The 11900-nt window shown below is 34.1% G+C and overlaps 1 protein-coding gene across 1 annotated transcript; it reads left to right on the plus strand.

Annotated features, from left to right (window-relative positions):
- The first annotated feature begins 5432 nt into the window (after positions 1-5432).
- On the plus strand, positions 5433-9020 carry LOC133818341 (transmembrane emp24 domain-containing protein p24beta2). Its single transcript, XM_062251136.1, has 5 exons — positions 5433-5584; positions 5704-5931; positions 7745-7931; positions 8024-8131; positions 8683-9020. Exons 2-5 carry the CDS (start codon positions 5704-5706, stop codon positions 8814-8816), a joined length of 657 nt encoding a protein of 218 aa, XP_062107120.1. The 5' UTR covers positions 5433-5584; the 3' UTR covers positions 8817-9020.
- Positions 9021-11900: the final 2880 nt, after the last annotated feature.

Genomic DNA, 11900 nt, shown 5'->3' on the forward strand with positions numbered 1-11900 from the left:
ATTTTATGTGCTATGTTTATATGCTATGTGCTTCTTGTATGTATATTTGTTGTTTTTATGTTTGTAGTCGCTTGGGAAATATGGTTGCTTAGATAGCAAATAAGCAAATCCCGAGATTTTTTATCAATTTCGTAGACTATAATTGTAACGACCCAAATTCGCTAATAAGGCTTAAAGGCCTTGATTAGCGTGCCAGGAGGGCACGATGGGAATTATGTGAGATTTTATGAGTTAAATGCATGGTTATGATTTAAAGCATGTTATTTGGCTATTTGTTTAACTGAGGTGCATGGCTATGTTTACTAGTATGCATGTAGGCCCGGATCGTGTTAGAAGGGCGTAATTGTAATTTTGGCCATGTTGGGCATAACTGTATTGATTTGTGATAATTGTATTCTGTGAATTGTACCACGTGGGTGTGGTTGTATTACTGTGGTGCACGTGCCGAGACGGTCCTAGAGAGCTAGTTAACTTCAGAGTCACAGCGGGTTTTCTATACCCGGCTCGGGAGGAGCCTAGGGGTACCTCGGGATTTTATGGTTAAGTTGAGGTTTAGCGGGTAATGGTTATTGGAGATTTAGTAACCTGGGTAACCATTAGTTACTGCTGAGAGTAACAAGTTTTAGAAAGAAAATGGTAGAAATGAAATAGAAATGAAAGGACTTAAGTGCCCTTGAGGTTTAAGTAGGAAAGGATAGGCAAGGAGGGGCAAAATGGTCATTTGGTTGGGAAATAGATAAATGGCAGCTGGGATTTGGGGGTATACGGTTTGGGGCATTTATGCCACTTGAGGCTTGATAGAAATTGAAGAGAAGAAAGAGAAGGAGAAAGAAGGTTAGGGCAAGAAGAAGAAGAGAAGGAGAAGTGGGAGTCTAGGAGGAGATCAAGGACTTTGTGTGGGTTCTCCATTTGAGGTAAGGTTTTTAGACTCATCTAAGTTTTGATTCCTGTTTTGATTGGTAAAATCTAGAGCTTAAGTTGTTTTTGTTGAGTTTTGAGTTAGTTGTTTGAGTTTTGGTTTGGGTGGCTGAAAATAGGAATCAAGGGGTGGATTCTTGGGTGTGTTGATGTTTTGATCTTGTATCTAGTGCCTATAGGTTGTTAAGTTGTTCATATGAAGCTTGGAATTGAGTTTTGGGGTTTAGATATTGGTCTAGGGTGATTTGGAGAGGTTGAAGCTCGGGAAAACGCGAAGGAAAAACCCAGAATTCTGGGTCTGCGAGGGCGTGCCGCGGCACGGGTTTTGCTTGCCGCGGCGGGGAGCCTCTGGTTTATGGGTGCCGCGGCACAAGAAAGTTGTGCCGCGGCACAAGGCAAATTTCAGGATGGCATTTTTAGGCAATTTTAGGCCTTTGCTCCGGGGGTTCGGGGGATGTCTCCGGGGTGTTGTTTTAAGGTTTTAGAGGTCCCGAGAGTGCGGGATTGGTCCCGGAAAGTGGTTTTGGGTTGATTAGTATTGAGGGATGTTTCTTGTGTGTTGTGACTAGGTTGTTGGTGAGGCTCGTGCTTGAGGACCGTGCTCGCGGCTTTAGTGCATCAGGAGGCTCGGAATTCAGGTAAGAAAACTATAACACCCGTAGGATAGGGCGTGGCCCATAGTGTGATTGCGGGGCACGACCCTATATTGCATTACATGTTAGGGTGTAGACTTACATGTATTGATAATTGTATGAATGTTGTTTGATTTATGCTATGTATGATTATAATGAAATGAACGGCAAGGGCCGAGTGCGGCGTAGGCCGGGTACGGCAGCGGAGCCGAAAGTAACACTAAGCACATGGGATGCTTATGGTCAGGGCGGGGCCCAGGACCCAGAGGATATGTGAGATCCTCGCGGTGTGGACCGAGACCCCAGGCTTCGGTAAGGCTTCGGGGGCGGCATGGCCGTGTTTGCTTAGTCTAATGGTTGACTTGTTTGTATGTGGATTATCTGTTATGATAAACTGTATGAATTGCATACGTTATGTTATGCATGAGTTTTCTTGCTGGGCTTCGGCTCACGGGTGCTCCGTGTTGCAGGTAGGGCAATGATTGAGTCAACCAACCATGAGTACGGAGAGCGTGAAGCGACGCGTACATGTTTGGCCTGCCCGACTGCTTTGGTTGGGGGTTTATTCGAAAATGGTTGTAATAATCTATGATTTTATGATTTCTCAACTGTAACCTTATTTCAAGATGTAATTAGTTTTCAAACCTTAATTTGGGATCCCAAATGTTTAATAATAGAAGTTTTAATGAAACGACGCATTTTCAAAGATTACAGCCTTAACTTTTAATTAGTCACACTTTTGTTTCAAAACCTCGGTTAGCGAGTTCATTGCACACTGTTTTGTCTTAAAAACTCACTTAGTAACGGCTCTAAGGAAGTAGGGCGTTACAATAATTGTGTTTAAACCTACCTCTAAATAGTAGCAAGAGGACCTAGATGGTTTCTATCACATACTACGGTAATGAGTTAATGGTCATTAATCTGTAGTCTTATGTTTTATGTTTTATGTTTTTACATCTTATGTTTTATGTTATGCTTTAGTAGTTTTTTCTTGCTGGGCATTAGGCTCATTCCTTTTTATTTAGATTGTTCAGGTAAATGAACATGGAAGGCGGGAGGGATCCTAGGTGTGTTTGGCATGTGTATTGGGAGAGGACTAAAGGAATGGACTGATGGAATCGATCAAGGACGACGTTGATATTTGAGTCTTTTATTTATGTATTTATGATTTCCGCATTTAGTATTTGAACAATTAAAATAAAGGTTTAATTTTCTCTATGATTTTATGTATAAACATGGGATCCCGTATTTTGGATTTTCTTTAATAAAGTTATATTATTTTATGTATATATATCCAAAAGATAATAGTATGTCTTAGTAGTTTTTAAAGGTCCAAGTCCTTTTAGTTAGTCGGGTCTTTATAGAATTGTAATGAATGCTTGTGAATTGTCTGTTGTGATTGTTTAGTTATGCACTTATTGAAATGAATTGTTATATGCTATGTTGGTGAAGTTTTCTTGTTGGGCATCGGCTCACGAGTGCTCTATGGTGCAGGTAAGGACAAGGGAAAGGCCGACCAAGCATGAGTTGGAGGGCATGCAGCGATGCATACATGTTTGGCCTACCTAGCCACCACGACTGGGGTAGTTTTGAGGAACACAACGTAAGTGGTTGATTTTGTCGCCTAGGTCGACTATATAAAGACTTTGAATTGTAAAAATGTCTTAAACAAAATTTTGGGATCCCATGTAATTTTTATTATAATCTTAATGAATGATTAAACCCTTTATAGAAATTTTGTTAGATGAGTCTTTACTTTAATTTAATCACACTTTTGGGTCTAACACATCGATTAGCAAGTCAAATACACATTTTAAAATCACATAGTAATGACTCTAGAGTAGTAGGGCATTAAACAAGCAATGCAATTGATAGACAAAAAAATCGATTGCTACGTCCTTATTGATAATCAAATGAGTTATATAAGAAATATGGCTTTATAAGGGCACAAATCACAACAAGTTCAACCCAGAGTTGCCTGTTTTTTAGTATCTCCTCAAATCGTACATTTGGTTGTCAGGTCGCGTACGAGATGATGAGCTCCCCTGATCATCTTCTTGATGACCATCATTTTGTGTCCTTTTTTCTTGTCTTCGAGAGGTGCCCTATATAGTAGGCACCGTAGGTGCATACTCCTCCTAAATAACAGGAAGGGTTTGCTCCTCTTCACGGTGGGTTGGTCACCTCGTGTTCACCATTTTGTTTAGAAAGAAAAAGATGTAGGAATAATAGAATTGAATAGGGAACAAGCCTAATGCTCTTAATGAAAGCATCAAACTGTTGACGTAGAATTTTGTTAGCCAAAATTATAGGAGATAATTAATTTGCTAAAGAATAATGAACAAGCAAAACGAGACAAGTATTTTTCATGTGGTCCATCTGTTAACTTTATCTAGTCCACGAGTCGCTGTTATTTAGAGCTTTTGAGTAACGATTATAAAGTTATTTCTTCAAATTTTTAGTACAAATAATTTGCGCATGCAAAATAAATAATGAATACCATGCCTATTTATAGAGAGTCTGGTTCAAATTCTTCCCCCTTAAAAATAGAGAGAGGTTACACATTCATATTCAAATATACAATTAAAATATAATTATTTGAATGATAAAATCTAATTAGTTCCTTAAAAAATGGAGCGGAATAACCACTCAAATATTTATTTTAATTGTTGATAATATGGGCACTCAAGCTAAACGTCTGATTTCGAGTTGTCGTATTTGATCTGATGATTCCATATCAAGAGTATACTGAATCATTGCCCGACTTGATGTCATCCGAGCTATCTTCACGCTTTGATACAAGCTATCAAGGACATCATGGTTAAACACCGCAAGATTAGCACTCTTGTTCTTACATTTGAATAGTTATATCACAAGCTACTATGTAGCCTTGAGCCAATCTGAACACTGATCATTGTTTATGTGTTTTCCCATTTACTGAGTCATACCAAAGTTGAACTCCTGTCATGGCCTAAGTTGATCATGCTGCTCAGAAATTGGGTACAACAAAACACTTATGTTGTACCTAAAAATACGAGTTCAATCATCTTGTTCGAGGTACAACTAGTAGGCAGTTAGTGATGATTGTTAAATCTTGGGAACTTTGTACTAGCTCCAGGATGAGTAGCTTGAGCTAACCCCAGTCGAGGTTAGCTATTAAAGGGCTCTTGAGTTCGAGTCAAGCAAGTGTTATGGATGTCGATTGGTGTCATTCTTAGATTGCCTTTATTAGGTTGCGAGCATCTCTCGGGTCGAATCGCCATAACCTACAACCTCCAGTTCGAGGAATGCATTCACTCGCCCCAGTCTCATAAAATACACAAGTTTGCATGATGTAACTGTTGTAACCTCTACCTGATAAGCGTATAATGTTAGGCAGTTAATATCTTTTATGGCATTAATTCATACGTTAGTGAATTAATGTAGACCTGAAAGTTACTCAGATGTAAACGGTCACCAGCATTGCTCATGAAACCCTTATAAATAGAGGGGGAATAGACAAATAAAGGGATCGAAAATTGTATGCAAAAACTCTTGCAAAAATTATCTTAAACAATTTTTCCATAGGTGAATTCAATCACTGAACCGCGTCCAACAACTTCTAATTAAAATAATAGGATAGTAAGAATTAAGATCATTTACTAAACACTAAGGTATTAAATTGTTTTTTATTAGTTGTACAAGAAAAAAAAACTGAATAAAACGCTTACTTGGTCATTTGAAAAGAAAAATATGCGGCAGGTTGAAAGTCACTTTAGAACTGTAGGCAGCCAAGTCATGGTGTCCGCGCTGGCAGAGTGGAGAAAGTCAAAGTCATTTGCATTTGCAAACAAAAACGACGTCGAATTAAGTTTCTGTTTATTTGGTTTAATTTAATTTAACCTTACCTTCGTCCGTGTCCGAGTTAAACACTTGAACTCGACGTGGACCGAAACTCATTTCCCACCTTCCTAAGAGATAGATCTCTTATAAAACGAAGACAAACCCAAAAGTTTCCTTATTTAGTTTTCTTCGAATTTTGAGACTTTTACGAGGTAAATATTTTTAACACCTTCCTTTTTTTGTTGGATCAAAATACTATATGGTCATGATTGATTTAGTCATTATTGATCTGTATATGCTTGCTTATAATTTGATTTTGAAATGGTTGCAGATGGAGTTATGGGGTGGGCGCCATGTGAGTTGTTGGGGTTTAATGGTTCTGGGTTTGGTTGTGTTTGTTTGTCAAATGAATGGGTCGGAGGGTATAAGATTTGTAATTGGCAAGGAAGAATGTTTCTCTCATAATGTTCAGTACGAGGGTGATACTCTCCATCTCTCTTTTGTTGTCATTAAAGCCGATACACCATGGAGCTATGGTGACGAAGGTGTTGATCTTGTGGTACGTTCTTTCTAACTCTTTCACTTCTTGTTACCCTTTCTTCAATTATATATGCATTTACATTCTTGGGAGTTCTATGGTTAAATTCATTGCCTTTTGTAATTCTATCTCGATTTGTAGCATGAAGATTGTGTTAGGTTTCTCATATCGCATGTGTTGTTGTGATGAATTTTAATTTGAAGCTTTGACAATGTCCTTATTTTTTTTTCTTCTGTATCTGATTTAGTATGCTGTTTGGTTATCACAAGTTACAATAATAACCTTCAAGAAGATAGAACCGACAAGCAAATAAAGTAACAGTGTTCTAATGTAGATTGTGTGAGAATGTAGAATCTTTTCTAGAAGATTTAACGGGTAAGTACGTTGAGCATCTGAAGTTTGAGTAGATTGAAATCTACTGTGAAAATAAATAAAGAGTGGGAACTGCTGGGAGGACTTGAGAGATGGTGTGTTTCCTTGATGAAAATACATTAGAGTGTGTTTGGTAGAATGGAGAAGTGGATTTTAGGAGAGGGGTAAGAGAATTAGTGGATGGATTTTAGGTATTATGTAATTGTTTGATACGAAGATGCATGGATTTCAAATCATAAAATTTGATGATTCTTTCTATAGCTTTGGACATGAAGCATTAATGACTAACATCTACTTCACTTCAATGTGAACCACTTGAGTGATAATCATTCTCATTTAGTTGTTTGAGAATTGCAAAGGTGCACCACTGGTGTCCAACACTACAAAGAGGTGGTATACTGCTACTGGTGTAATCTAATATCAGTACCTACTTATTTGAATTTAATAAATATTATGGGGTATCGCTAACCAATCATGAGTTGCCATCTCATATAGTGTTGAGCATCTTAAAGTGCCAAATAGCAACAGTCTAGTTGTTCACTTAAATTTTGGATGGGAAACATGGTGAGCCTCACATGATCTCAAGACATATTATTTCCTTCAACTCTTATGGAGTGGCACTATTCTTAAACATTCTTTTCTTCAATTTCTATTATTTAGTATGCTATATGCACCCTGTAAAAACCATTTGTACCAAAATACTTACTTATTAGGGTAATTTAGTAAATTCAACACACTCCAATTCTTTCTTCTAGTTTAGCTAAATACACTATTGAAGTTTTTGATAATTCTTATTTCCAATTGATAAAAATTATGTAAGGAAGCCAATGGAGATAATAATTTCATTTCTCATTAATTCTTCACTTTATTCCGATTACAATTACGGTTAGTTAAATGTACCTTGATGGAGTCCTAAAGCAGGTTTGGGGAACTTGGTGGGATTACGTGGCTTCTTTCTAGCAATGTTGATGGCATCATGGCCGGCAGTGCTAGTTGATGGAATCCCAGTCAGTGAAGACTACTGCATGTGAATCCAATCATTGGTATATTTGTATAGCTACATTAAAAGAATCAATAAGGAGAAGGTGATATGTTGTTGTAATTTTTTTAAGGTGGTGGACACCAAATTATTTCTTTTGAGAGAAATGCCAAAATTTTGTTTGGAACCTTGCAACCCATCAGTTAGATGAGAGTGATGAAAAGTTTATTGTTTTCTCTCTCTATTTTTCTATGATCTTAAGAATGTTCTGTATAGTTTAATCCAGCATTTATTGAATAGCTGCCTACTTTCGTGGCCTGACTTGTATTATGAATTTCTTTTGTGAGAGTGCTGACTGATGTTGGGTGGTATTTATAGTGAAGATAGCTACCTTCTGTCTTTTTGTTTTTGTTTTGTTTGTGCTTCTTCATGAATTTTTCTATCCAGAATATCCTTGACCACAATTATTTTTGACATTCTCAGGTTAAGGGACCTTCTGACGAACAAATTCATGACATACGTGACAAGACAAGTGAAAAGTTTGAGTTTGTGGTTCAAAAGAAAGGCATTTACCGCTTTTGCTTCACTAACAAGTCCCCTTATCAAGAAACAATTGACTTTGATGTGCATGTTGGTCACTTTGCATACTATGATCAGCATGCTAAAGATGGTAAGATGTCATTGCTATTCCATCACTTCCTGTTTTATATCAACATTCTTTATGGTCGATGGACCAACATATGTTGTAATGAATGTGTGCAGAGCATTTTGCTCCCTTGCTGGAACAAATAGCAAAATTGGAGGAAGCCCTTTACAATATCCAGTTTGAACAACACTGGTTAGAGGCGCAAACTGACCGTCAGGCAATAGGTACTATTATTCATTAGTCTCTTCATTAAACCAGGTTTTATCTCTAAATGAACAACTCTAAATTGGATATAGTGACTTATCAATCCTGTGCAGTTTCTGAGTATTGGTCACTTTTTCCATCTAATTAAAATTATCTCTTGAAGATGGTTACCTAAAAAGATTGGTTATCTCATAAACGTCTTATTGTTCTCTACAACCCATTTGTTTTAAAAATTATTAGCCAGTAGTCTCGGAGCTGCATAATTCCTCTTAGGAAAAAGTGAAAAGTGTGGCCTTGATTTGGATCGTAAGATTAGATATGGTTCCAGGCCTGCTAAGGCAGCAAAAGGAACTGTACTTGTGACAGTAGTGAGTGTCCGTAGCACCAAGTGTTTGTTAGACTTGAGCTGAGGTTTAGTCAATTCCAACTTGCATGAATGTGTTTAATCAATGTAATTTCCCAGTTCTGTAACAAGTACGACATTACCATGTTCATGCTTAGAGAAAGTATAGTTTTAGCTGTTTAGTACATCATCATTTGGATCATAACTAAATTTAAATTAAAAATACAGTGAATGATGCAATGAGTCGGAGAACAGTGCACAAGGCATTGTTTGAATCAGCAGCACTTGTTGGAGCTTGCGTCCTCCAAGTCTTCCTTTTGCAACGCTTGTTTGAGAAGAAACTTGGAACATCCAGAGTTTAGATTTGTTAGAGATGCCCTTCGATCACTTTTTGTTCACTGTGTAACATCATCACACGAAAGCATATCTATTTATGGTAACATTACAAAATGGAAATCTCACATTATTAGCATTTGTGTCTCTTATTATTCCTTCTCACAATTATGTCAGGCTGGGAATAATGAAAGCTATTTGCCATTTATAACATAGATTTTGTTTTTGTGTCATTTCATGCAATTCAAAAAAGTTGTCACTCGCCATCATATCTTCTCTGGGTATGAATGTTATTATTATGTCATATAAGAATTTATTAGTACCGCAAGTAGGATAGAAGTAGGGATTTCTTCCCGCAAAGACATGCTTATGATGGGATGGGAACGGGAACGGGAATGAATTTCCTTCCCCAAAGTAGGGATGAGGGCGACACTCTTATTCATTTTCCATTTACGTACACCTGTATCAGTGTAATTGTATGAAGGATCCTCTCTTTTAAAATATATATTTTTGAATTTTATATTTTGTTAAATGGTTAAAATAAAAATAGTTCTTTAAACTCAACTTTAATAAAAAATCTTTTCAAATATAATCCATACAAATTGATATCGATAGGAGATTCTCACATTTTTCAAGTAGATGATTTTGTAAATAAAGTACAAGGACAAAATATTATGACAAAATTTGGATTCAATTGATTATTTTTAACAACACAGAACCAAAGTAGAATTAAGTGAAAATATAAGGATCTGAAATGATATAAATCTTTTAAGGGTGTTTGATATTGTTTTCAGAAAACAATTTTTAAAAATAAAGTTAAAAAAAAGCAGAAAATTTTGAGAACAACAAAAAGTTATTTTATATTGTTTTCAAACTTTTTTGTCCATATTTTACCCCTCACATCATTTTTTTAATTATTATTATCGCATATTAATTTATCTCTCCTCACTTTTTATAACACTACTTTCTCTCTCTTAACTTTTTCTCACATCACTTTCTCTTACATTAATTTATCTCTCGTTAGTTTCTTTCTTTTCAGTTATAATCTCATCATTTTTTCTCTCATTACTTACTATATCCTCATATTTTTACTCAGATCACTTTCTCTCTCATCACTTCACTTTTTCTCTCATTACTTTTTCTCTTATTTTTTCTCCCATCAATTTTTCTCTTCTCAATTTCTCATTCCTTACTTTCTCACTTTTTATTTTTCATCATTTTTTCTTTGACATTATTTTATTACATTATTTATTACAAATTTTTAAAAGATTTTTCTCTTTGTAAATATATTTATTATTTTTTAAGATATTTATTAAAAAAACTAAAAAACTGTTTTTAGAAAATATTAGCCAAACACTTATTGTTTTTTGAAAACTATGAAAACTATTTTCTGTTCTCATTTTTTAAAATACAATTTTAAAAACAAAAAATAGAAAAAATATCAAACATGTTTTTTAATTTTTTTTTTTTTAAAAAGTTCTTATAAAGCTGGTTTCCATAGCTATAAGGAATTGGGCAGGAATGATATAGGGGACGAGAGTGAGGGACGCATTCCCCAATCCTCTTTGGACTGGTGTATATTACTAGTTTTTTTCTATCCTTCTCTGTAGTACGTGTGTATTACTAGTTAAAAGAAAGACTTGTCTCATATTTTTTTAATAGAGACTGAAAAATTAAAGATAACAACGCTAAATAAGAAGCTTTAGAAACAATTCGTTACATGACTATTTTTCTTTTTCATGTTCTTTAACACTCACATTCATGTTATATAATTTCCTTTCAAAATTATAATCAAATTATATATTATAATTATTTGATCTATTGCAGTATTACTTAATAACTTGATATTAGTATATCAAATTTATGGTATATTATTTTACTGTTGGTACATTAATTTCTCGGTTATAGTATAAAAAAAAATGTATGTAGTTAATCTTGATTAAAATTTATATTCATTATTTTTTCTCTTAGTATTGAAAGTATATATGATTTTTTTTAATCTCCTTTTATCTTTTTTATGTTGTAATATATTATGGGGAACTTTTAGAGTGTTCGTCCTCAAAAAAAATTATTTTGTTTCCTCTCCTACTCTCTTTCTCATAATATATGAGTAAGAGAGAAAGTAAGAATGAGAGTGAAAAAAATTCATTTTTAGTCAATCTTCTGTCTCGCATGTCTACTAATAAGTAATGAGAATCACATATTTTGTAATCATTATCATTTATTTGTTTACTTTTATTTAGTAATAGGAATAGTTTATGGACCTACATAAATTGAGAGAAAACAATAGGAATACTTCCTTTCCCATTTTCTTAGGTAATGGTATTACTAGCAATCAATTTTTATTATTAAAAATTAAAAAAAAAATTATCCTAAAAAATATTATCATTTTAAAAAAAAAATATTTTCTACAAAGGGCAATTTAGTCAAATTAAAACATTCTAATTACACTTCCTGATTATGTAAACAAAATAAAATATTTCTGATTTTCTTTCCGGTCAGTTTAGTAAACAACATAATAAAATAATGATTATGATTTTTCAATATTGTATTCACATTTATTTCTCTCATTGATTTATTCCGATTACGATTACAGTTTAGTAAATGTGTCATCAAAGTTATGCCAATTTTTTTTTTTTTTTTACTTTGTAACATATTAGAGCACTACCAGTAGATTGTAGTAGATGATTTAAAAGAACTAATTAGTTAAAATACATCAAAATAAAGTTAAAATGGTACTCCATTAGTTTTACCTATTAGCTAAGCTAAGCACTATTTGCTAGAAAATATTTGAAATGACCAAAATATATTAAAAATATAATATTTAAATAATATATAGAAATTAATAAATGGTGTGATGTGAAATATTTATGTAAAATAGAAAAAGTAAAATTTTATTGAGTTATTTTAAATAATAGAATAAAGAAGCTATGTGAGTGCTCAATCATTATATCAACTTGGTAAATCTATTTTCTATAATGTAATATGTGTCTATATATATATATATCGGTTTTTTATTTTTTTAATGTTAACTTTAACGGAATATTCTTATATTTAACATAATATTCTTATATTTAACGGTAGTTTGTAAATACTTAAACTTAAATAAAATA

This window comes from Humulus lupulus, chromosome 2, assembly GCF_963169125.1.
Source record: "Humulus lupulus chromosome 2, drHumLupu1.1, whole genome shotgun sequence".
Classification (NCBI taxonomy): Eukaryota; Viridiplantae; Streptophyta; class Magnoliopsida; order Rosales; family Cannabaceae; genus Humulus; species Humulus lupulus.

What these genes read in the sequence shown, in the direction of transcription:
- LOC133818341 (XM_062251136.1), top strand. Translation starts at nt 5,704, where the DNA reads ATGGAGTTATGGGGTGGGCGCCATGTGAGTTGTTGGGGTTTAATGGTT. An exon ending in ACGAAGGTGTTGATCTTGTG is followed by an intron (nt 5,932 to 7,744) that starts GTACGTTCTTTC and finishes TGACATTCTCAG; the next exon opens with GTTAAGGGACCTTCTGACGA. An exon ending in TGATCAGCATGCTAAAGATG is followed by an intron (nt 7,932 to 8,023) that starts GTAAGATGTCAT and finishes GAATGTGTGCAG; the next exon opens with AGCATTTTGCTCCCTTGCTG.